The sequence below is a fragment of the Filobasidium floriforme genome (assembly GCF_021052385.1).
Source record: "Filobasidium floriforme strain CBS 6241 chromosome Unknown HD553scaffold_2, whole genome shotgun sequence".
NCBI lineage: Eukaryota > Fungi > Basidiomycota > Tremellomycetes > Filobasidiales > Filobasidiaceae > Filobasidium > Filobasidium floriforme.
In genome coordinates, this window is record NW_025763623.1 from 704,752 (window position 1) to 730,501 (window position 25,750).

General features: G+C 54.8%; 6 protein-coding genes across 6 annotated transcripts; 4 read left to right on the forward strand and 2 right to left on the reverse strand.

Annotated features, from left to right (window-relative positions):
- Positions 1-1,737: 1,737 nt before the first annotated feature.
- On the forward strand, positions 1,738-3,700 carry HD553DRAFT_304353 (uncharacterized protein). The gene is made up of 2 exons (XM_046178992.1): positions 1,738-2,463; positions 2,529-3,700. Exons 1-2 carry the CDS (start codon positions 2,024-2,026, stop codon positions 3,568-3,570), a joined length of 1,482 nt encoding a protein of 493 aa, XP_046039639.1. The 5' UTR covers positions 1,738-2,023; the 3' UTR covers positions 3,571-3,700.
- A 7,957-nt stretch (positions 3,701-11,657) lies between these two features.
- Positions 11,658-11,909, forward strand: HD553DRAFT_267365 (uncharacterized protein; the record flags this gene model as incomplete). The annotated part of the gene is made up of 1 exon (XM_046177519.1): positions 11,658-11,909. A coding segment is annotated over one exon (252 nt), but the record flags the coding sequence as incomplete, so codon positions are not given.
- Positions 11,910-13,820: 1,911 nt separating this feature from the next.
- On the forward strand, positions 13,821-16,500 carry HD553DRAFT_304357 (major facilitator superfamily domain-containing protein). Its single transcript, XM_046178993.1, has 12 exons — positions 13,821-14,139; positions 14,228-14,281; positions 14,339-14,381; positions 14,452-14,546; positions 14,618-14,847; positions 14,909-14,999; positions 15,058-15,321; positions 15,388-15,620; positions 15,697-15,710; positions 15,795-15,818; positions 15,907-16,045; positions 16,119-16,500. Exons 1-12 carry the CDS (start codon positions 14,023-14,025, stop codon positions 16,375-16,377), a joined length of 1,563 nt encoding a protein of 520 aa, XP_046039641.1. The 5' UTR covers positions 13,821-14,022; the 3' UTR covers positions 16,378-16,500.
- A 51-nt stretch (positions 16,501-16,551) lies between these two features.
- On the reverse strand, positions 16,552-18,925 carry HD553DRAFT_304360 (autophagy-related protein 18). Its single transcript, XM_046178994.1, has 8 exons — positions 18,627-18,925; positions 18,495-18,520; positions 18,352-18,425; positions 18,081-18,196; positions 17,809-17,968; positions 16,964-17,732; positions 16,780-16,881; positions 16,552-16,718 (listed from the first exon to the last, which is right to left on the reverse strand). The coding sequence occupies exons 1-8, from the start codon at positions 18,657-18,659 to the stop codon at positions 16,676-16,678; spliced, it is 1,323 nt and encodes a 440-aa protein (XP_046039642.1). The 5' UTR covers positions 18,660-18,925; the 3' UTR covers positions 16,552-16,675.
- Positions 18,926-19,249: 324 nt separating this feature from the next.
- Positions 19,250-20,032, forward strand: HD553DRAFT_338922 (hypoxia induced protein conserved region-domain-containing protein; the record flags this gene model as incomplete). The annotated part of the gene is made up of 3 exons (XM_046182387.1): positions 19,250-19,331; positions 19,417-19,513; positions 19,615-20,032. The coding sequence occupies 3 exons, from the start codon at positions 19,250-19,252 to the stop codon at positions 20,030-20,032; spliced, it is 597 nt and encodes a 198-aa protein (XP_046039643.1).
- Positions 20,033-23,468: 3,436 nt separating this feature from the next.
- HD553DRAFT_304362 (ribosomal protein S13) lies at positions 23,469-25,614 on the reverse strand. The gene is made up of 6 exons (XM_046178995.1): positions 25,422-25,614; positions 24,670-24,712; positions 24,540-24,590; positions 24,381-24,463; positions 24,034-24,308; positions 23,469-23,954 (listed from the first exon to the last, which is right to left on the reverse strand). Coding segments are annotated over exons 1-6 (474 nt in total). The 5' UTR covers positions 25,424-25,614; the 3' UTR covers positions 23,469-23,934.
- Positions 25,615-25,750: the final 136 nt, after the last annotated feature.

The window sequence follows — 25,750 nt, forward strand, 5'->3', positions numbered from 1 at the left end:
CAATGGCCGTGGGACCCAGAACGCCCCACCCGTATCGGGCGTGGAAAGCCCCGGATGTAGCGCAGACATGGAATTCCTCGTCGGGTGCGCTTTCCTTGGCTAGCAAATAGCCTCCCAAACGGGGTTGGGATTGGCTCCGATTTGACCCAAATGTAGTTGTGTTCACGAATTGCGACATAGCCTATAGTTCCATGCTCTATGCGACTGACATAGCGTCGTTGTGCCATCAGTAAAAGACATTCCTGAGGCGCGAGTGACAAGGTATGGAGTAACCTGCAGGACCGGCCAACGAACGCCCTTGCGCACATATTCAGTTAATCCGGTACTCCGAGCTGCCCTGAAAGGCGTACTCGGGTGATCAAGAGAAAGAAGCACGGCTCGCTCTAAGGATTATACGCCCGCGTTCTCGGTCCAAGCGCGCGTCTGCCTCTGATGCTTATGCGCGTGGGAAATCGTCCTATGCAACTCGGAATTTTCGATCGTCGCCCAGACGGTTCGGAATCGAAAAGAAGAGACGACAGAGTTCCGGAGGTTGTCTTCCTTGGACATGGAGGTTGGTTGGGAACCGAGTGTACAGACCGGACGAGCATTCCGGCTGGATCGAAACCATTCGCGCCCGGTCATCTTCCCTTGAGCTGTCTGCGTGATATACATTCGAGACACCTGATCACGATTGACGAGACGAGGTGTGCCGGCAGGTAAATGAGTAGCTCACACGCCGCCGCGAGTCGACGGTCCCGACATGCAATCCATGTGGCCGATCGCATTCGGTGAATTATTCTCCGGTGACACCCTCATTTCCTTCGATCAATCACACGCGAACATCCGGTATCCGAAACATTCCTCGTTACCAAACAAAAAAAAAGGGCGACCGGGCGCGTGCACTGGGGAGGAATTGATGCCGGTAATCCTCTTCAACCGAGGATCTAGAAGTAATTCCACGGTGCGCGGGTGCCGGGAGCGTCGAGCAAGGGAGCAGCGCGGGGAACAGCAAGAGCACGCTGCGGGCTCATTTCGTCGCTGCTTTGGCTCCTCGACCGAGCCGAATGAAAACCGACTTCTCTTCGCCGTCCCATCGGAGGTATTATGGAGAAAGTGGGTCTCACCTTGCACCAGTTTGCATCACACTTCGGATGGAATCCCTTGGTCGCGGTTGCCTAGCATGCCTAGGGATTACGTCCGCGACCACCTTGCGGGCCGTGTTCAGTTCTTTCGGGAGACCAAGACGAGCTCTGCCTGGGTATATAGTCTAGTCCAAAGAAACAACTGCGCTGGTCCGTACTTGCTTCTTCCCGTCCCGGAAAAGGCTGTTCATCCGTCCCGCTTCGCGACGATTCTTCCTACCGTTATACTTCGTCATCCCGCTCACCAATACTTGGACACTCAAACCTGAACATCCAAACTTTCAGCTATCGTCATCGTCATCGCCAAACGACTCACCGACCATCCCCGATCAACATTCCCCCCCTGTCTGTCGTCGGACATTTGTCTGCGTGACGCGTAAACGTGAGTTGTGCCTGGAACCCAAGATGGATGACTGTGCAGCAAGGACAGAAGGCGAGAAGATGTTTCAGAGAGATCAAATCATCAATCCCTTCTTTCCCTCCTCGTAAATTGGCACATCGTTGACCGCATGCTGATCCACCGTATCTCTCCTCTGCGAACGATTTCATTTCGTCCGTCCCCCTTCTTCAATCAATACGGATCCCCCCCCCCCCCCCACCCCCCTCTTACACGTTTCCACATCTACGCCGCCATCAATCCTTTCGACCCATCACTCGGCCACGCTTCTCCGTGATCATGTTCGATCGCTACTCGACAACACATCCCCGTCGTCCCCCTCTCCCTCTCACTCTTGTGCATCCCCTCCGCTTCGGGCGATTCCTCAGATCACCGACCATCGAACCGGCTGAAAGTACAAGTACCTCGACCGGTTCAGTTCGATAGGAACGATATCCTCGCCCTCGTCGTGTTCCTCACTTCGTCTCGCCATTACCCTTCGACCCGACCGACCTGATCGACAATGATGGCTCCTTCATACCACCCTTACCCTACGACGCCCGTCGTCCATCAACCCTACTTTGTCAACGCTCCTCACGCATCGACCTCGTACCACATCTCATCACCTGCCGCTCCCATGATCCCATCAGCACCTTCGTTCGCCTCGGGACCTTCCAGTGGTTTCTCTCCAGTCTACTCGCCCAGCCCAGCGCAAAGTGCATACTTCGCTCATCCTCATCACGGATACCAAGGCTACCATCCCTCGCCATCATATCCTGCTGTGCATGAGCATGTCAAGTCGAACCCGGCAACTGGTTTGCCTACCGAGATGAGAGCTCTGCCTCACGCGGCCGAGTACACCAGCTTTGCGCCGACGACTTCCCCCGGCAGCGGTCGACGAGCCGAACTTCCCATTGGCAGGCGACAACGGGTTACGATGGCATGCACATATTGCAGGAGGAGGTGAGTCGACAATCAATCCCTCTCGAATCATTGCATCATGCTTACATCAGTCTTCTCTTGATCAGGAAAATCCGATGTGACGGAGGTTCGCCATGCACCAACTGCACTAGAGGTCACCGCTGCTGCGACTACACCCCTATCTCCGCTACCGAGTCTACCAAGGCCAGCCGTGCCCGAAAGATGGCTCAGGCGCTGAGAGAGTCTATGCCCGAGGATATGAGCCGACCCAGTACATGCTCGACTTCGTCCGGTTCTGCCGACCGCAAGCGAAGTGAGGGGGACTTCGCGTTTGGTCTAGAGAGCGCTCCGCCTCCTGGCGTGGGACCTTTCCACCAGGTATCACATGGTACCATGCATACCTCGGCTGTCAAGCCTTCGAGACACATCGGCAATTTCCAGCCTTTGACCCAGGAAACTCCTTCGGTCCTGATGCCCAGCGTGACTATCGCCCCTCCTTCCAAAAAGATCTCCGCCACCGATATGGGACACAATGTCGTGCCCTTGGTCTACCAGCCCATCCGATCGGACAGCTCTGGCTCGTCCACCTCGAGCGAGTACCCTCGGTCCGTTCGCCCTCAGCTGCATCACTCTCGCACCGGTTTCACCTCGATCGGACCCGTCTCGCCCCCTTACACCCCCTCGACCAACGACAAATATCCCTCGTCAGGACCCAGCATGGTTGACATCTCTGCGACACCCGACCTCATCACCCCGATGTCGGGTTTCAACTTTGACAACGGACCTATGATGTCTTACCCCCGGGCCTACCCCTCGCGAGACGAGACGGAAAGGTACCAAACCATGGCGCCTGCTTCTCATAGTCAGGGGTTCCTGCAACCCACGACTTTCGTACACGGGAACGGGTACCATGGCATGACCTCTTTTTCGGCACCCGTCTCTCCTAGTCATGGTGGCAACCTTCGTCGGACCATCAGTCAAGGACCGCACGTCTATGGCACGGCGATGCCGCCTTCCACCTATGCCTCTCAGATAAGCAACGGTGGACTGGTCGGCTTGGGGATCATGATGCCCACTGGAGAGCCTGACTTGTTCGACGGGCTCAAGCCGCAGGGGCAACCCGGCTCTGCCATACACTCGGGCATGTGATGGAATGAATGATGACCCGATAGTGAAAGCGATGTCTTGTCCCTTATAATCACGTAGACGACCCAGGTTTTACAGTAACGATAGGCCACGATAGATTGATAGAACCAGGATGATGAATATAACGATAATTTTGCCCATTCTTCCCTGACACTCGACCGCAAAAACCGTCCATATCGAAAGGGTACAAATCGAACCCAAGTCCCCTCACGCAGGGTCCTGCTCTTATGCAGCCGTCTGTCGGATCACCTCCTGTTGACCGACATTGAGAGAAAAGGCTGAGGAGAACGTCAACCTTCGAGCTGGTCCTTGCGCCAATCTGGGGGGAGGTACGACTACTGATTCGACAGGTAGCCCTGTTCCGTATGTTTTGTCTTGTGCGCAGTCATCCGCTAGAGTACTCGTCGGAGATGCGAACGCCTTGCTGATCGATTGAAACGATGACGATCCCTCCTGCGCAGCCGCGGAATGAGTGACGACAGCAGGTGTAACCGATCTCTCGAGGTCGACATCGACATCGATCGAACCGGAAGTTGCGGAGGACATGTGCGAGGCTTGTGAATCGGTCGTCGATTTTGTCGACGACCACCGGAACGCTCGCGACAATGACGAAAACGAGAACTTTTTCATAGGCTTCCGCACATGATGCGCAGGCGTGGTCGAATCGTTAATTGCAGCGGCGCTACGGAGGGAAGGCATCGATCGTTTCATAGGCGTTTCGCGTTCACCCGAGCTCGTGTGGAGCGGTTCAATTCGGCCTCGATCACCCTTCCCGGGCCCGTGCGATTCGGCAGCTCCGAAAATGTTCCGGAGGCTTTTGCGACGAAGTCTAGCGCCGACCGTAGCACGTGAAGACGCGCTTCCAGGTTCATGGACGTCGAAGTTGACTTTTTGGTTATGAGCAAGGGGGAAAGACCGGCCCAGGGAAGCTGTTGTCGTGATAGTTGATGGACAAGGTCTGTCTATGCCCATCGAAAGCATCACGTCTTGTCGGTTCGCAGGCGTGCTGTCAATCGCAACAGTCGGAGTCGTCCAACGAAGTGATTCACGTGAAACCGATCGACCAGATCCTTGAGATCTGAACAAGGCGTCGTCGGGCTTGTGGGCGATCTTTCGGTGCACTGCCTTCGGAGTGGTCGGGGTTTCGATATCCTCGGAGCTGGCGGAGGAAGTCGGGGTCGAGGCCGAAGATCCCTCTGTCTGAAACGTTATCTTGGTCGCAGAGCCGGGAGTATCGATCGGGCGCGTTAGAACTGAATCTGTGACGCCCGAAGGATCTTCACATTCCGCGAGTGTGACTCGGATGCCCTGGTGCTCTTGTCGAAGCGCTACGGGTGAATTGTCAAAGTCAAACGCCGGAAGCTCTGACTTTCTCGAAGACTCGAGGCCGATGGAAATGTCTCCGTCATCTGACGCGACCGAATCTGCCCCATAGCTTTGTCGCCACATTCCCGGTCCCGATGGTCGTACTATTGCCGAGGCAACGACGACCGTAGAGGTCGAAGAAGTAGGCGAGGTCGAACCCCCCTTTTCACCTTCCTGGTTGGGCTGAATCGTTATAGCCGCATGCTCTCGTTCGAGCGTCTTCAACCGAGACGTCGATACCGTGAGCGAGACCCGCCTGGCTGCCCTGACCTTGCTAGGCGGTCTAGGCGTTTCAAATGTGTCTTCGGGTTCGGATGTTTCAGGTAAGACGTGTACCTCGATAGACGTCGGTCTTCGCGTTTGAAGGTCTTTATCCGTAGACATGTCCGTATCCTTGTTCATGTCATTGTCGCTCTCGCTCTCGCTGTCGGCAGTGTCAAGGTAACTCTCCCTTCGACGAGCCGTCATGTACGCGTCCCCCTCGTCGCCGGGAAACCCCTCCTCTGTCAACCGGTCGTCCTGTTCTTCATAATCAAATAACAACCCCTTGTTCGCATCCAGCCCCTGGCTAGGGTTCTTGAGGATCAGAGAGGCGATACTGTCACGAGAGCTGTAGGTTGGGATCGTGGGGTCGTGTTGATGCAGGATGACGGAGATGTTGCCATCTGTTGGGACAAAGCCAGAGCAAGGACGCGTCATTTCCGTTAGCTCTCGAGTCTGGGACTCGAATATAGAACTAGCTGACCCACCTTCTTCAGGTGAGACCAAGCAGACAGAAGGAGGTAGCAGCTCTTGCCACTCCTTTTCTACCCGAACGTTCTCCTTGTCCATGCCCCTCGAAGTCCTCGGGCTCGAAGGACCCAACTCAAACAACCTCTTCACGTCTCCTTTCCCCCTGATGACCTGTCTGCGTTTCGGTGAAGGTGGACGGTTGATGTCCGCCGCAGGAGAGTTTAGGGAGATGATCTCCAGGGACGACCGTCGTCTGGGTAGAGAGATGAGCGGGTAACGAGAGATATAGGAGTGGGATGAACCGGTGAAATATGAGGGGGCAACTGTCTTGCGGGAGTGCTGAACGGCGACTCGAAGTTAGTCTTCAGCTTAGGTTTCGCTGGGGCCTTGAACGTGTTCTCAACTCACCCTGGGCACAGTAGGAAAATACGACCCCTCCTTCGACTCGACCTCCTGACCCGTCCTGCCCCCCTGCTCTTCTTCATCCTCTTCCTCTTCCTTGACGGTCCCTAAATCAGGTACCTTTGGGGACGAAATCTTCGCCCTCGTGAACTTGTTGCCCGCAACAAAAGGCCTGACGGGTTCTCCCATGGGAAGGCTCCAGAAGTCTTCCTCTTCCTCCTCCTCTTCGTCGTCATTGTCGTCGTCGTTACTGGGGTTGTTGTCTGGGTCGCTATTGTCCATGTCGCCATCAGGATCACCGATGTAAAAACTCTTCCTCCGAGCTGTACCTCCGATTTGATGGCCAATCATAGAGTCGGGACGTGAGTCGGACTTGAATTTTGGGTTGGAATTGGGAAGGATGACGGATTGGATCCTCTTGGAGATCTCTTGGGCGACCATCTGGTGGTATTGCGAGGTCGATTGAGCGGTCATCCGTTTTCTTGTCGAGATTGGTTTTTGCAACGGGGCTGAAGGTGAGCGTGCGTTCGTTGGTGAGGGAGCAAGATCGAGAGTCTTCAAGCTGTCGGTATCAGCGTCGATGTTAGTGGGCGTGTCGTTTACGTTGTCAAAGTCGTCAGAGTGGTCCGTTTTATCGGCGGCGGGGTCACTGTGCTTCGTCGTGGTGGAGTCGCTGTGCGATGCGTTGTTGTTCATCTCCTTGAGCGACCACAGCTTTCTCAGAAAAGTTGACGAGGACCGTTTCCTTGGTCGAGAGCCGTCCTCCTTTACGCTGTTTGTTGTTGTCGTCGTCGTTCTGATCATGTCGGCTGCTGGCATCGCGCAGTTCGATGGGTCGCGGTTCGGTGTCGTCGTGCGTCGCGGCGAGAGACAGGGTCCAGATTGGGGATGGAAGCTCTTCGAGCCTCGGTGGATCGGTGGATCGCTAAGACAGAGGCCAGAGGAAGTGATGTGACAAGGGAGCGTGAATGTTTTTGTAACTTGGATGATATGATCGGATGGTTGGATTTCGAACGACGAGTTGTAGCGGTAGTTGATAGTATGTAGCTATGTAGAACCTAGAAAGATCGATGATTTCAATGTTCGACCATCGTATTTGAGCTCTCTGATCTCCGAGGTCGATCGGTATTTGTTTTGATAATCAGGATCGCAAAGATCGGAGAGCGCACGGTTCGCGACGTCTCATCAATTTTGATTAGGTTTCATCAACAATTCGCGCGGCGTTCTGATCGCGTGCTGGCCTCACCCTTTCCTCGCCCTTTGGGTCTCGACGACCCTCCTTTGGAATGATGAACGACTCAAACGCCAACCGGCCCGCGTCAGACCGATCAGTTCTTTCTTATCCGAGCCCGGTCGTGCGTAGCGGTCGCCGAGGGTCGCAAGGGGTACAGCTGAAACGCCTTCGAATCGGTCAGTCAGTCGCCGATTGAGAAGCGCGTCGCCCCAGATTGCGCTTGCTTCTCACGGTGACGGCATCATGACGGCATGCATGTCTCTCTCTCTCGGAGAGGGATCCCCGTTCAGGACATTCTCGACAATATGACAATTGCATGCATCACAGCGTCGGTGCTTTACGTGCTTTAGTCAGTGATATACAAACATACGCACAAAGGTTACGGACAACCATACACCATGCTTCTCCTCGATGATCGGTAAATAACGTCCAGGGATCCAGGGAAAAAGGCTGCACAATATCGGTAGCGTTCGCGGAATAAGGGGCATCCAGACCGACGGACGGTTAGAGGAATGGCATACAGACCGGTCAGTCTAGCTTCGAATATGAGGTTTCGGTTCACGTATGACTGAATTCAACGGCTCACATTTCGAAAATCTCACTTGCCATACCATATGGGGACAGCCTCGAGATGATCCTCGATCCGGCTTGCCAGCCTCTAACAACGATAGACAGCCCGGCATAACCCCCTGGGCGAGTCGTCGAAATCAACCTCCTCCCCATCATCATCAGCCGCGACCACCTACCAATCAGTATCGCAACCATAATCACCACAATCACATCAACCACGGTCATACCAGACCTGCATACGCTTCGAGTATCCCTGAACCGGCACCTTATTCGGGAACGAGCACGGCGAATGCGAATGCGATCCCCTTGGGCGGGTCTGCCCATCCTTCGCCTCTAGCAGCCGGAGGGCCGGTAATCAAGAAACCTCCTCAGATCTCGCCTTACCGCGGAGGAGCCGGGGGGAGTGGGAGGGGAGGGACGCCGAGAGGTAGAGGAGCACCGAGAGGTGGAGGGTATGGAGGGAGAGGACGTGATGTTTGGACAGACAGGGATAGGGATAGGGACAGGGACAGGGATCAGCAGGAGCGGGATCGTGTTGAGCGAGAGAGAGAACGGGAACGTATCGAGCGAGACCGTATTGACCGGGAACGTGAAAGGGAAAGAGAGTGGGAGAGGACAAGAGAGGTGGATTCGAGGGATGGTTCATCAACTTACCGGACGGGGTATGCGGACAGGGATCGAGATCGAGAACGGGAAAGGGAAAGAGAACGAGAACGGGACAGAGAGAGGGATTATCGTGATGATCGACCTGGACCGCCTCAACAAGCGACCGTCCCCCCTCCTCTGCCCAACACTGGATCGCTTTCGCGATCTACCGGACCATCTCCATCGACCTCGAGACCGGTCGGTGTCGGAACCAACGCTGTCAATAGTAGCGGTGCGTCGATCCCAACCGGTCCAAGGGCTTCAGCGTACCAAACGGATGTGAAGACGATGGGGCGTGGATCTAGGTCCCCGAACGGAATGGATAGGCGGGATAGACATAATGAGTGGGAGAGAGAAAGAGAGGGAATCCCAGAGAGGCGAGAGAGGAGTCCCGAGAGAGGTCCGCTTGTTGGGCAAGCGGGCACAGGAAGGTAAGTGGGGATCGTACAGTTTGATATCACCGAGATCGATATCGTCTTATCGCAAGCTAAAATCACTCGGTATGCATCTCAGAGGACTGTATGGTAATATCGTCCGGGATTTTACGATACCTACTGCGACCGAGGGTCTTCCATCCTCGACCCACGCAACTCCACCCAAAGTTCCTCAAGCGATCTCAACACCGCCCAGTTACAGTCGGCCTTCCGGACCGCCTCTGGTCTCGAAACCGTTCGCTACGCCGATCTCGACCGCTGCAGCTGTCTCAGCCAATCATACTCCGCTTGCTGGTGTTCCCGGTCCGTCCTTGGGTGTTCCTACCGGTCCTCGTAGTGATCGCAACCGAGTACCCGAGAGAGGGGGTTACGCGGATCCTAAATCATTGTGGAACGGTGCGAGCGACGAGCGCGATGGAATCGCTTCTGGTTCTACACAGTGGAACACGGAAAGAGACGATAGAAACCGAGGTCGGGATCGTTGGGAGAGAGGGTCTGCGGCAGATGCGAATCACGCTTCGAGGTACTCGGATCGGGCTTCTGTTCGGTCGGCGCGATCACGTGAATCGTCTCGATCGAGAGCGAGGACGAGGTCCCACAGTCCGCAACTATACGGATCGTCCGTCGGAGGGAGTGTGGCGGGTGGCAGTGGGGCGCCTCCAGGGTATCGGCCGGGCGTACCTCCTAGTGGTCCCAGGGCGATGGCAGAGAATCTGAAGAGTCCTTCGGTCGAGCAGGATAATAGACCACGATTCAACATTGGAACGAATCAGGGTTCTGGGTACAGTCTGGTCACGCCGCGAGCGTCTTCGCCTCCCCATCGGACGGCTTCCTTCGTACCTCCTTCGGCAGGATCTTCAGCGTCAAGACGTTACGATGCTCGAAGCGTCGATGGGGTCTCGACATCGACCGCCGGTGGTAGTCTAGGTGTGGGAAACTGGGCTAGGAGGAGAGAGATGGATCGGTTAATGCAGGAGATGAGACAGGGTAGAGGCGTTGCAGGCAGTTCCATGTCGACGACGGCACCGCCTTCGGCTCCAGAGACTCCCAGAACAGCCGGCGACAGTGAGCATTTTTCAAGTCGCTACCATGCACCTGGACGGTCGAGAGGTTCCTCCCGAGCTAGATCCAGGTCTGTATCAGGGACACGCAATACTGGCAGAGACAACGGCTGGCCTGAACGACATCGTAGCGCGTCCTCTAGAGGATCGCCAGATCGGGTTCTGCGAGAAGGAACCGACATTCGAAGGTCATCGGCAGGCTCGTCGCCTCTCAAACCGAATCTCACAGAGGATCAACCGAATTCGAGAAGTCCCACCAAAACCCTCTACAGCCCGGAGAACAGGCGCACACTTAGTCCTGTCAAGCTTGACGACAGGCAGGATTCGAGCTCAAGCATTACGCAAGAACTACAGTTCAAGAATCAGTCTGAGAGGGGATCTTCTACCGCCGAATCTGGCAAGGTCACCGACAAGCCGGCCAACAGTCTGATCAAGCAGGAGGTCATCGCGCCTTCCACAGGCATACCTCTCGCTTTTGAGGGCTTGCCCAATGAAGACCGAGAGGTGCGAAGATCACCCTCCCATGTGCCTTCCACACCGTCTACACCATCGACGCCACCTTTGTCTCCTGCTCCAGATGAGGCTCTCAACGACCCCAAGAGTCCAATCTTTCAGACACAAAAAGAAGGACGGCGCGACTCGCAAGATTCCCTTGCGGTGGAGATGGAGGAAGAAGCCCAGACACACGCACAACCCATGTCATCAACCAATGCGCTGGGGCTACGCTCGCCGCCAGCGCGTCCAGAAACCTTTGATCATCCACCAACATCTCCCTTGACCGAGATCCAGCCTTCATCGCCTGTCAGAGAATCTGCCGACTTGATAGTCGAATCAGAGATTCCACTTATAGGAAGACCAGACAGCATTTCAAATGATGACCTGATCCCTCCAGGCCAGTCGGAAGGGATCCTCTTGACGCCAAAGCCGAACGCTGATACAGGGTCGATCTTAGACGGTACATTCAGGCCTGCCGAGAGAATTGCGGACAACACACCGCATACTCCAGAAGACGCGATCGAGAGCGAGCTAGAATCCGAAGAGTCGCTCGAGCCGTACGGCAAAGAGTTCATAGACTTTGACTTTGCGACTCATGCAGCTGCGAAAGATCTTCTGAAGACTCGGTACACCAATCGCATGGATGTGAACAACCCCGTCGAGAACGTGTTGGCGGAAAATAACTGGACACGAAACGATGACAATGTACGAGCCGCTCAAGCCGAACAGATTGATTCGTGGCAGATTGCTCGGCTCAAGGCCAACCATCCTTCCACATGGGTTCGACATATCGTTGCCGCGCGATGCATAAAAAACAAAGAAGACTACAAGCGATATGTGCAGGCTCTGCAGGAAGAGTGGAACCGACTCGATGAAGCCTGGCAGAAGCAACGGGTCCTTCTCGAAGAAGAGAACGAACAGTTGAGGAGGGTGTACGAGGCTACGCTACTCCCTCCCACGCCGGCGGTAGATAAGGACACCCGGCCTGCGCCTCGTAACCGAAGAAGAGGCGCGATCGACACGGAGCAACAAATGTTGGGCATTCACGACGGTGACGAGGCGGGTTTGGAGCGTATCCTGATGGCGATCCGTCAGGCAGAGGAAGCGGATCCTGTCGCTCGAGCCAGAAAGACCGAGGCCGTCATACCAGACATGGTTCTCGAGCCATCTGGCTACCGTTTGGATTACGACGATAATACGTCCCTCGTTCAGGACCCATTGGCGTTCTACGACATGAGTCACAAGACCGATATCGAGTGGACGGCAGAGGAGGATGCCGAATTCCGCAAACTATACGCCCAATTCCCCAAGCGATTCGGCGAGATTGCGGAGCGGATTCCAGGTCGGACCGCCAGCGAGTGCGTGCACCATTATTACCTAAGCAAGAAGGAAAAGGCATTCAAGGAGCCAGCTCGAGGAGGGGCCAAACAGTACAAGGAGGTACCCATATCCTCGATCGCCAATGGTAGGAATACCATCACGGCCCCGCGTTCCAGGATGGTCGGAATGGTCCGCGGCAATAAAGCTCTCATCGCTGAGACGACAGGGAGGGATCCTGCCGGCACATCAGTTCCGACACAGCTCTCCGCGAATCCTCGAAAGCAGCCGAAACGAAAATTGGACGAGGTAGACAAGACAGTCGCGTCGACGGGCTCTGCGGGGAAAGAAGATGTTCCCACGGCCCCACCTCCCAAAGTGCGGAAAAAGCCAGGTCCCAAACCGGGGCAGAAGCGTAATAAACCTGCAGCCTCAGCAGCGACAGCCCCTGCCACCGTGCCTTCACAGGTCGGAGAGTCCTCTACAGCAACCCCCGCCGTCAAGAAGCGAAGAACGGTCAAGCCCAAAGCGAAGAGGGGTGCTGATCTTACGCTGACTCCCGGTCAGGCGGCGACGGATGCGACTCAAGCTGGTGATCAACCGATCACACCTGGGACTGCATCGACGATCGGAGCCGAGTCTCTGCAACGCGACGTGAGTCTTGAAGAGGAGGAATCATTGCGTAAACCGGGATCGCGGGACTGAACATGTTTTCCTTTACACGCTACAGACGGACGGTCAACCTTACACGGCAGCCGGATCAGCTCTGACTTATCCAGAATCCATGTCATTCCGTCCCGGAATGTCGATCGGAGGGTGGTCAGGTCAGCCCGCTGCAGCTTCAGCCTTTGAGCACTCGGCGCCGTATCTACCTCCTATCAGAGATTTCATGTCCGTCTCGAGGAACGACTCGCCGACGTCCAACGAACACACCTACGCTCCACCCTCGATGCATTATCCTCCAGGTCCTTCGTCTCAGAAGCTCTCCTTCGGTTCGACTTTGCCGCCGGCACCGGCAATCTCGATCCAGCAAGACGGCAAGGAGTCTTCCGCCCCGCCGCAAGTCTTTCGAAGAAGCAACATCAACGACCTCTTGAACGCGAGCAGCGACGAGACGTCTCAAAGTATGACGACGTCCCGGTCCGTACCGCCGCCGGAAAGAGGGCCTGTTATGCCAAGCAATGTCTTGGCAAGCTCTGCGGTCCGGGGCTCCCCAGCTCGAGCGATCGACGGTTCCAACATGCCAGGATCGTTCGACCTGGGCTCCGGTCGCGGGTTCCCGCTCGCCAGTCCTGTGTATCCCTATCATCACAACCACCCCGCAAATCCAGAGTACCATTCGGACCGGACGCAAGATCCTGGAATGCGCGATCTCGTGGCACCGTCCATAGCCGAGCGTCTGGGATCAGAGCCAAGCCTCGGACGTAACCTTGATCGCCGATATGCGGATACGCGTCGGGGTTTCCCAAGCGCGTCCGACTTGTACCAGCATCACCAGCAGTAGCGGCTGCAGCACAGCAAAGTGAACAGTCTGCGAAACGTTGTATGGTCTCTTTAGCATCTAGTAATCCATGACAACCTGTTGTGCTCGTTGGGTTCAGAACCTAGACAAGATATTAGAAACGCAGGTCAGAAATGGGTCGGCGTTGCTAGGCAGCGGCTATGGACAAGGTCGCGAGGTCGTGTGATTGAGCCCGTGAGCGGCGGGATCTTTTCGACCAACTTTGGCGGGGTGGGGATGTGTGTTCCAAAATCGGTTCAGATCGGACCGTAGCCCCCCCCCCCTTTGGAACTTGGGACAGGTGTCAACAGCCAGCTGGCCAGGGGCGGGATGACAGGTGATCGACAAGAGGTTCAAGATTTGATGCCGTCGTAAAGGTCGTCGCACCGGGGCACCGTGAGGGGCAACAAAGTGAACGCTCTAAGCGAGGAGAGTCAGGTCCCGCAAATCGCGCGCTCGAATCCGCGTGTGTGTTCACATGCGCCGCAAATCCCCTCTTCGAACCTGGCTGTCTGGAGATCGGACCGATGGTCCCCACATCGAAAGGTCGTGCAATGCAAATGTCAGCTAGTCGGCCTCTCGTCAAGCCCGACGTCGAACGAGGTATATATTCCATCCACGACGAGATGAGGGCGAATCCATCGAGCCTCGTCGGTGATCTCTCCAAGTCACAACCACTCACGAGTCTTTTCCGCCAACATGACCTCCAACCAAGCTTGGGACACCGCATCAGTCGAGGAGAAGAAGCACGACGTCATCCACGATGAAGGTGATGCGGCTTCGCAAGCCAACGTCCTCGTCGTCACTCCCGAGGACGTGAGTCGATTGGCGTCGTTCACATACGTGAGGAGATCGAGCTGCAAACACTGACGCTACTGCTCTCTCGCGCTTTGGCCTTATCCAGGACAAACGTGTTTGCCGGCTCATCGACAAGAGATTACTACCCATTCTCATCTGGGTGAGTTGTACTATGTCCCCCCGAGAGCAGCATATACTTACCTCACTCGACGTTCAGGTCTACTTCTTGCAAATTCTGGATAAATACCTGCTCGGTCTCGGTGAGCCGTCTGAGTTGTCTTCTTGAAACACTGAAGACGCGAACGCTGACGATCTTGTGTCGCTAAATAGCCGCCGTCTGGGGTCTGAGAGAGGAAGCTGGTCTCCACGGGAATGAATACAGTACCATGGCATCCATGAACGCTATCGCCCAGCTCGTTTGGCTCGTGAGTGCAACCCCGTCTCCCTCGGTTTCGAGCGCTTGCTGACGACCAGAGTCCTTGTCACGCTCCTACAGCCCTTTTCATCCTACCTGTTGGTCCGTCTCCCGGCTAAATACTACATGGCTGGTTTGGTCTTCGGATGGGGTGGAGCGCTCTTGGGAATGGGGTTCTCGAAGAGCTACGCCTCGTTGTGCGCCACGAGATTCCTTCTCGGTCTCTTCGAGGCGGCCTGTCTGCCCCTTTTCGCCATGATCACCTCTCAGTGGTACAGGAGGCAGGAGCAGCCTCTGCGTGTGGCCACCTGGTAAGCGGGATTAGGTCAACCGCTATTGACTTGTTCCCTGCTGATTGTCAATAATCTCTAGGTATGGTACCAACGGTCTCGCTACCATGTTCGGTAGCTTGATGAGCTTCGGAATTGGGCACGTCAAGAGTCCTCACATCTCGAGTTGGCAGGTAAGTCTTGGACCGATTGTTTCGATCTGGAGGAAGTTACTGAAGGTGTTATCTGTAGCTGGTTTTCATTATTCCAGCATGTCTCACCATCTTGACCGCCCCAGTCATTCTATACGTCGTTCCCTCGAATATCGACGACGCCAAGTGGTTGACCGAGCACGACAGGGCCGTTGCTTACGAACGCGTCAGGTTCAACCAGACTGGAACGGGATCGAGCAAGTTCAAGGTGCCTCAACTGCTTGAAGCCCTCTGGGACCCTAAGACCTGGATCATGGTATGCACCTCGATCTTGCTCAATGCCGGAGCCAACGTCACCGGAACTGTGAGTCTGAACGCGTCTCGACGAGTATGGGCGCGCGCGATTCTGATCAGACCTTTCCTGGTTCAGTTCGGAGGACTTCTCGTCAAGGGTCTCGGTTTCGACAACTACAAGACGTCCCTCCTCAACATGCCCTTCGGTGCCGTCCAGCTCCTCGTCATTGTGCTCCTCGCTTGGATTGCCACGCGATTCAAGTTCAAGGGTGTCCCCCTCGCCGCCATCTGCGTGCCCGTACTCGTCGGCTGTATCATCCTTGTCACTAGCGGGCGAGCGAAAAGTGATGCGGCAAAGAACCTTGTTGGGTGAGTTCCGAGGGAACGGCGAGCTGGGCGAATCAATAACCAGATGTTTCGTCTTCGCGTGTACCCCATCGTATAGGTATTATCTACTTGGTAAATTCGCTTCGCTCGAGGGAACGGCGAGCTGGGCGAATTACTGACCAGATGTTTCGTCTTCATGTGTACCCCATCGTATAGGCTTCATCTTCGCTGGAAACCCTTGTAAGTATTCCTGAGGGTGAAGTGCGGACACAAAAAAAAACGAGAAAGTGAAGTGACTGACTCGAGAACGCGTTTTCACCGTATACAGTGATCGTGACCTGGTTGATCGCCAATACCGCTGGCTCCACCAAGAAGGCCGTTGTCACCGTCATGTACAACATTGGAAGCTCGGCCGGTAACATCATCGGACCCTTCCTCTTCCAAGCCAAGGAACAACCCTACTACAGGTACGTCCACGTAGATGCTACAGATTTCTTAAGGACTGGACGCTAACCCTCTTGTGTGTCGTGTGTCTCGCAGGACCGGCTTGAAGATCGTCATGGGAGTCTTTGCCGCTCTCTTCGCGCTCGTCATCTTGCAGATGTTCCTCCTCATCACGCTGAACAAGCTTAATGCCAAGAAGCGTGTCGAACTCGGCATGGAGGCCGTCATCGTCGATCGATCCATGATGACCAAGGCAGAAGAGGATGCTGCAGGCGCAGTCGAGCACGTCGAGCACAACGAGGAGGACGATGACATTACGGATATGAAGAACCCTCGGTTCGTGTATGTGCTTTAAAGGGATTGTATATAAGGTCGATCGAATTGGAGGACTGTCAGTGTAAGACTCAGGCTCGAAGTGATATTCATATATGCTCAAGAACTCGAAGTGCTTGTTACGCGAGATATGAAACACAGATCAGCAAAATATTGATTTTCGTCGCAACGTGCCAGGCCCCGCAAGTATCGTCGCCAGAAGCATGTCAAAGTCGTTGAATAAACATCGCTTACAACCGCATTACAATTGTTACATGCGCCCCGGAAAACAAAAAGACATCGAATTACAATTGATCCCGTACCAAGCGACAGTCTAAGTCTTAGTCCATCATAGAATTGGGCCCATCATCTCCCGTGATCAGGCTGCACGTCCGGAAGTAAAGGTCACTTTAAGCTGGGCACGGCCGAACGCAGGAAGACTCACGGATATTCTCTGACCAATGCGCATTCACCGCCTTGTTGTAGGTCGATCGCATAGGCCTGAAAGAGACCTTCTGCGGTGATGACCAAGACGTGTGACGAGTTGCTGCGACCCATATCACCAATTTCAGCTTTGGTCTGCGACATTCTAGCAGAAGTGCGAGGTAGTGGGCCCGGACTGGACTCACGGACTCATGGCAACAACGCTACGTCCACCCGCCCCTCCTCGTAGCTTGCAAAAGGCGAAATCCCGCCTAGGTTCCCAGACCTCTGTCACGCGGTTCGGCAGGTAACCCCCCATCCCTGCCACCAGATTCTTGCCCAGGTGGAAACTGCGTCGAGAAAAGCTAGCTCCTGCCGATTGCGCTGACGCATCTGCAAGACCACCTGGTCGACCGGTCCCGTTGCCCGTCGAGTTGGTCGCCGACAATGTAGGCGAAGATGGAGCTTCAGAAGCTGGGGGAGAGTGCGGTTTGACACCTCCGTGGGACTCCGTCCTGCTCAGATCGCCTGCGCGTCTCGTCCCGCTCCCAGACTTGGTCGTCGTCTCGAGCAAGTTGTACACGTGTACCGTTTCAGTGTCCGAACTGACGGCGAGCAGCGACCCCACGGCGTTAAAGTTCATGCTGAATACCCTGGCGCTCTTGGATCCTCTCCGATACTCCCCCAGCTTTTTGGCATCGGGTACGCTGAACACCCGGATGACGGTCCCCTTGTCGGAGGCCGTAGCCAGCATGGTCCCCTGAGAATTGATGGCCATTGCAGCAATGGGCGACTTGTGTGCCTGGATCATGTTAACGGCCGTCAAGGTGATCGTGTCAAAGATCAAGATTGAGCCGATCGAGCTGGATTGAGAGGGTGCCGGAGGTTGGTTCGAGAGGGGTGACGAGGCGGTGGGGATCGGGGCGGGGTAAGCGAGGTACGAGTTGTCATTCGATGGTGACAATGCGCAGATAGCTAATCACGGATGCGAGAGATCAATTTCTACCCTCCCACTTGAACGGAAGACGACACGTCGCTCGGCGCGACTCACCGCTCGAGTTCGGACCGGTATCTAGGGTATGAAGCAGTTTCATGGTTGAGATATCGTAAATGTATATCTCCAGTTCAAGTACGACGACCAGTCTCTTTCTGTTCATCCGTACGGCGAGGATGGCCGTTGGGAACAAGAGCTCGCAGATGGTGGATTGTCGCTACAAGATCAGGCAGTGGGAACGACGAGGGTTAGCGGTCATGGCATTTCACAAGATGTCCCTCCTGTCGGTTGCGCGATTGCAAGGATAAAGTCAGAAATGCGAGACACACCTTGGTATTGACGATCTGTAACCGCCTGGGACTCGCCGATGGCTTGTCACCCGCACTGACGAGCGCGACCAAAGAGGTGCAGAACAACATTTCCACGATGGCAGTCGCTCCTTCATCTGTAGCAACGAGGACCAGGGTCGGCGGAAGGAGATGGGAATATCACCAGGTGACGACATAGAGGCGCAAGTGTCAGTAAAAGCAGAGTCGCTTGAGAGGGCGAAGTCGAGGAAGTGATGAGAAGCCTATGGGATGGGAACAAGGGATGACCTACTCTTAGAGTACATCTTGCCATACGGATCGCAGTTGATGATACTGTACCCCTTCTTGGTACCTACCGACACGCAGCTGGATACGCAGCGTCAATACGATATCAGCAACCGTGTTTATGACGAGAAAACTCCCGGTGCGTCTCACCTAAAATCTTGATTAAAGTTGCATGACTATACATCGTGCCAAGCGTCAAACCAGCGAGTGTAAACACGAAGTTGTTCAGCGTCAGGGGGGGGGGGGGCCACAAGCGTATGTCGTGAACAGGCATGTACTGACCAGCAAGTCGGGATGTTGTTTAGATGCAGGCATCCTGATTTGGATCCCGGATGAACGATCGAAAGAAGTTCAGGTTCGAAATGCGTCCTGTAAGCTTCAGTTCAAAGGGCGATATGCAAACGCCGGGGGGAGGTCGGGTCACGCCGCGGTGATGTGGTGCCGGTGCGTCTGGTCTGGCAGTTCAAGGGATGGGTACCTCGACGAACGGAAGGGAATGAGATGTGATTGTTTGTTTGCTAGCTGCCAGGTTGTCAAGATGATTGACTGAATTGGGGAACAACCCGTTGGGATGATACATCTTGCTGCTGCTGTGTGGATGGGATGGGATGATGTGCTCGGTCCCTCTCTCGGTGCTGACCGGGGAAGTTGATCGATGACGAGTGACAACGATTATTTGATATTACGTCATCATCGTCGGGGGGGATGACGATTCCTCGTAGTTTGCATCCGCACAGGGGAGGGAGAGGGGGAGGGGGGAGGGGATCGGATGATCGAAAGTCTCGTTGAATCGAAGAGTTTGCACGATGTGAGGTCTGAACTCGAAATGACCTCGACAACGACATCGTCTACAGACTCAGAACGCAACTTGACACTCCAGTAATTACCACAACTAGGATCGAAACATGTCTGGCGCATCTCCCGCACCTGTAGGCTACTGGGAATACGGCTGGGAAAAGTGTAAACGTCAACCTCTCGTACCTCTAGGTAAGTCGAGCCTGTATCCGCAAACGCACACCCGCTATCACCAGAACATCCAGACTCACATAGCCTCGCATGGTCTGATCCCCAGGTGTGCTTGCTACCTGTGCGGCGCTCATCGGGGCCTCGGCCTCGCTGAGGAAGGGCAACCGGGAACAGTTCAACAAGTACTTGCGATTCCGAGTAGCGTGAGTCGTCCACCCTGCCTCGACTTCGTCTGATTCGATCGCTGAAGTCTTGCCGTCTCGCTACGATTTCTCTCGTGTCGCTTTGCATATGCAACCTGCAGAGCACAAGGTGTGACCGTCGTAGCCGCCGTCGCCGGAACGTACTTCCTGACCAACAAACCTCAACAAGTTCGGGACCGTCGCCAACAAGTCCTTACCAACCAGCTTCCCCCCGATCCAGATTCAATTATCAGCGCTGCTCCCGAATCGGGCCTGATCGCAGGCAAGACGACATCCTCCAAGGAACTCGCTACCTCGTCCCTTCAGACCCACGGAAAGGGACAGGGTGAACCCGCATCCCCGTCGACGTCGAAATCCGAATCGAACAGGTTCGAAAGAGCTCCCCGGATCTCGCAGACGATGCAACAGACCGAGAAGGCTCTCGAAGGTGGGGAAGGCGCCGTTAAGCCGAGGAGGGTGAGCGAGTTTGGAAAGCGGTTGGAAGAGGCCGAGAGGTTGCAGAGGGAGAGCGACAAGTAGGCGATCAGCCTGGGACGGGCGATTCAGGGACGTACGGGAATCGGAATGCGAAATTCGAGAGAAGTGAGAAGTGAAAGGTGCAAGGGGAAAGGACGAACATGGGTAGATTCGGGATCTAAATGTATCAAGTAAGAATATGAAACGCATATTAGCAGGCAGAGGGTCGACAACCTCGGAATCAACAACGGCAGTTTCCTGAAGCAGGGAATCCAGGGTTGACCTTTGCTCCTGTTCGTCGAGGAGTCAACGGTCCTGCCTCTGCTTCACCCGATAGCGGGGCGGAATTGAGGATACGGTCTGATACGACGGATCATTTCATCGCACGCGCTAGCCAGCAAGCCAAAAGCCAAAGGCGAGCCGACCTGCCACAACATCGCTCATCTTCTCCCACTCTCGCACTCCTTCCCCTCAAGCACCAGGCACGATATCCATTTCCTCTCTCTCACCTTTGGCTGAGAGGTATGTCTATCTACATTGTTGACGAGGTTATCAAGACCCCAGACTCATCGTTGTCACCAGGGGACCATGTCCACTCGATCACTGCTGTTGCGGCGGTGACGCCAAAGGCCTGTTTGAGGTTCTCGATATATACAGCACAAACACATCACACAGCACGCCTTCTCGGAACCCCGCAAATCCTTTCCGATGTTGAGGTCTAACGTCTTTGGAAGAGCGAGAGAGCTCGAGACGTGCCCAAGCAGTACAAAACCAAGAAGTTTCGCTATCATGTTTACGACCGCTAAGCTGGATACCCCTGTACTTCTCGGTTGACAGGCCTGCGTGCTCTATATGATGTTTTCAACGCATGCTCCCGGGTGTTCTCATAAGCGAAAAGATTCCAGGTTTCACGATCTCCTCGATGAAGAGATAATTAGATCTTCGGTCGTTGCGATAGGTACATGCAAAGCTGTACCTATATAACGGTCGCGTCAAGGTGACCTTCAGCAGATATCTTGAACGGATTGCATCATGCGTCAAGGCCCAAAGATGAGCGATTCTGATAATTCTAGGAAATCATCGTGCGCGCCCAGGGCAAGGCGCCCACGCCTTATCACTCAGACAGTTCTCCATCCTTCTCGATTATGTATTGACCGTTCGGTAACGATGTTGTCCTTTCCATCATGACCTCGTATCATGCCCCTCGGTTCGCGAATGTGTTTTTGCTGCTTGCAACAAGGTTACTGCAGCGACCAAAGATCACGGCCGATCCGACGTGTCTTCCCACTTTAGCCAGCGAGAACGTCGACAATCCCGAACAGGCTTTTCATTCGAGAACACATCAATCATTACGATCGTTACCAAACAACGACTAATCTGATATCGGAAGCAAAGCTCATTTCTTCACCGTGTGACCCAAGCTAGCTAAGACGCGAGATTTGGCACGAGAGTCGGGACAGGCTGAAACACAAGTTATTGAACCATCGTCACACCTCGAGCAAGAGAATGGACCGTTCACAAAGTTTGAAGTACACGCGGTTAGTCGTCGAAGACGAGGATTGTGTGAAACTGGAGTTGTTACCCCACGTTCAGTATGGCGTCTCAGGTCCTTTTCCGATGAAACGAGAATTCCAAGATACGCGCGCGCGTTCGTCAAGCGCATGGCTGTGGCTCAAACAGGAATCGCCGACATCTTCCTTTGCGTTGCTCCTAGTACTCCTCGACCTCCTTCCTGCGATGGGAACAGACCTCCTTTGCCTATCTCCTGTGATCCGTGTTTCACGTCACTTGTATCGAGCGCGCCCACAGGCTGTTGTCGAGTATAAGATGCGCAAGATGCCCCTCGCAATACATGTTCACTAATTAACAAGAATAATGAACAACAGCATTAACTCAAGATTGCAATTCTGCAAGGCAACTCCACTTACTACAGCTCTTCAGCACAAAGCAACTTGCGCGTACACTTCTACAGATATGGTCTCTCGAAAGTCGTTCGCGGCCCTTCTCTCGCTTCACATAGCACTGCTGGTCAGCGCCTCGCCTGTACAGCAGCACATCAAGCGAGAATTGGAAAACGGTACCATTCCCGAATCTCAAAGCACAACCAACTTGGATAGCAGCACGCCTCAGACAGATGCGGTCATTGCTAGCGTTCAAACTACACAGGATCCTGCCGCGACTGCCACGGGGGACACTTACCAAGACCCCAACTCTAGCCAGACCGCCACTGCTACGGCGGACGGGACCCCACAAATCACCTCCTCTTCTGTCGCACAAGCGGACTGGCGAGCTGTCGGATGTTACAAGGATTCGGGTGACAACCGAATCCTTTCAGGGGATCTGCACTGGAACAGCGCAGGGATGACTTACCCTGCCTGTTACGACGACTGCCAAAGTAAAAACAAGCTCGTTGCAGGATTGCAATACGGTAAGAAACGCCGAAGTCAATAGACCTTAGAAGTCCAAGCATGCTGACGGATCCCTTGAATGCAGGCCAAGAATGTTGGTGCGGCGACGAGATACCTTCGCTTAGCCTAAAAGCAGATGACCAGGAGTGCAATATGCCCTGTAGCGGCGCCGGAGGCGACATGTGTGGCGGCGAATGGCGCGTCACTGTCTGGGCTCATAAAGACGCGCCCGTCGCCTCGAATATGCCCGACGTCAACGTCACAGCGGAGGATCCTGGAACCGACTTCAACAGCCACGCATTGCTTGCCAACGATACTCAACCTGTAGACGCGACAGCAAGCGAAGCTACCTCGTGGACTGGTCAGCCTGGACCAGAGCCCACCCAAAGTGTCGTCACCGAGTCTGGGGTTCTGGTTACCATCACCCAGAACAGTGACGGTCAGCTTCAAGCGACTGCCCCTGCTGCGACTGGTACTATGGAAATGACCGGTTCAGCCTCTGGCACGGACACTGGCCTTGTTGCTTCGATCACCGAGACCAGTACGGATTCTGGCAGCGTGGCAACTGCTACCGAACCTCTGGCCACAGATTCTGCTGCTTCCCAATATCTACCTTCAGATGCCCCTACCTCCGTGGTCACTAGCACTGATGTTACCTCCATCACGGATGCCGCTGCTAATACCGTCGATCCCGCTGCAGCTGCTGTCGTTACCGAGACTGCCTCGGCCGCTACGGATACCACGTTCTCGGCCTTTACAACGCAAGTTACTAAGACCAACGACCAAGGGGAGACCGCCACTGCCGTGATGACCATCACCGACCCTGCCCAAGCCTCTAGCTTCAGCACTGCTACGACGACCACTGAGACGGGCCAGTCTAGCGTAGTCACCGCTCAGGTGACCACCATCCCGGGTACCACTGGGGTCACGACTAAACAAGTCCAGACCACCGTTTCTGGCGGTGAGACGGACATGGTCTACGTCTGGACCACGACCAAGACTGTGGATCAGGGTCCTCTCACTTCGACCATTGACTCTGCCGCGTCTACCGATCCCGGAGCTCCGGCTCCAGCTGCGACCAAGCGTGGCATGAGCGACGCTATCGAGAGCTTTGTCTCCAATTTCGCCTACGCCGACGGGGCGCAAGCCACCTCGAGCGCCTGAGCCGCAGACGTCCTACCAGCTTGGACTATGGACAGTCGATCATTTCAGGTCGCCCTTTTCAACCCACTTTGATTGCCATCATCATCACCCTTTGTACCAACCCAATACCTAGACACTCGTTTATCCATTACTTTGCATTTCAATAACAGGCAAAGACATCGCACTGTGTGGATGGCAACGATAAAACCGTATTGCATAATCATCAGACCGATCCCCCTGCTCCTCCTCTCATCCCCGTGCAATACAAAGTCGAGACCGCGGGGCGAGGCGAGACGATGGGAACCGGAACGCGATCACGTCCATCCAACGAGAATCACCGTCGAAAAAAAGAGCTCGTGCGCAGCAAAGAAGAGGAAATAAACAAGCTTGATAGGCGGGTTTCGTGACGCTCGTTTACTTCTTCTTGGCAGCGACTAGATAGGTGAGACAAGATCGTTGGACACATCAGTATGCGAAGTCAAAGCGAAACCCGGCGGCGTGGATACAACTCACCGGTCCTTCCGGATCGTCGACCAGTGGTACAGGTGTGCTGACCACGGACACGGAGCTGCCAGTAGTGTCGAAGACCCCTGTGGGCCCTGATCTTCTTCAGCTTCTCAATGTCGTCCCTCAACTTCTGGTCGACAATGTTGGAAACGACGTGAAGGTTCTTTCCGTCGGTGATATCCTTCCTCCTGTTCAAGAACCAGGTGGGGATCTTGAACTGGGCGGGGTTCTGCATGATGGTGACGATTCGCTCGAGCTCATCCGAGTTGAGCTCTCCGGCACTGACGAGTTGCAAACACTGTCGTCAGTCCCTCCTGCCTTCGGGGTGGAGCCGTGACAAGCTCGAGACTCACCGCTTGTTGAGGTCGACATCGGCCTTCTTGCAGACCAAGTTGGAGTATCGACGACCAACACCCTTGATCTCGGTCAAGGCGAACTAAACGAAACACCATCCCATCAAATCGAGTTCTGCCTGTATGCACCCGTTGGCGGGCGAAAGCCACGAGACCTACCATGATCTTCCTTCGTCCATCAACGTTGGTGTTGAGCAAACGAAGAATGTGCTACAAATACAAGGAATCGTTTTCGATCAGCTCAAAGCCCTCCGATTGTAGTAACCTTAGGTCGAGAGCGAAAATTCACCTGGAAAGAGATGTGGGCCTCAGGGGGAGCGAGAACAGAAGACCTGGAGAACGCGATAAGGCATGCCGATTGATCAGCGTTCCGAAATTGCGTGCAGATCCGCGCCTGGCTCTCCAGGTGAGAGGCAGGTTTTCACAGCGGGTCTGGGATCGTGGAACGTGCGTCTTGTTTCGTGTGGGTTGCGTGGTTGCGAGCGAGCGGGCGGAGCAGTAGGTTTTCAAGCGATCGCGACTTGTCGAATAGCGACGGACGGATGGGCATGCCGAGAATGCGAGAGTGACGGACAGCCGATGGAGACGACCAAATCGATATCTTGTACATGGCGGAAGTCGAGAGGCCGCTGGGCTGGAATGCGCCATATAACTGCGGCCAAAATTGCTCTCCTTGAACCTCCCCGTTTTGGTCAACCTTCGTCTCGCTTGACAGACGTTCTCGTCGACCGCTCCCGATTGTCGATAGATTCATCTTTACGACCTCTTCGTTATCCCCCTCGCTCTATCTCGAAATATCTTGTTGAATAGAGGTTTCTCCCATCTTGGTTGCAGAATTAACGATTGCCGACGCTGACCATCCGTTACTCCTGCTAGCCGAGTTCGACGATCCCGAAATCCGGTTCCTATGTCCATGCTCGCCGCAACCACGACCATGACGACACGACCACGATCCCAGTTGCCCCCACAGGATCCCTTTGCCCCTCCCTGGAGAAGCCGTACGTCGAACCCGCTGAAGAACTATATCGAGGTAGCACTCACATCTTGATGAAGGAGACTTGCTGGAGTGAAAGACTAGAAAGAGATCGGGGGGTGGGCCAGCGGGATGAGATCGTTCTGAATGTCGAGATCGATCTCTTGGGACCAACGAGGACGCTGGGCGAGATGCGAAGCGGTCGACGGGAAATCCAAGGCTGGCCCTGACTCCCTCGGTTGCCTTAAAACTTGACGTTGTGAGTTCTCGACGCGCGCTTCTGATTGTCACGAGAGCGAAGAACAACAAGCGCGTCCCTTCAAAGTAAACACCGAGAGGGAGAAGCGAGAAAGTCGAAGGAGGGCAGAGGCAGACACGACAATCACGTGATCACATC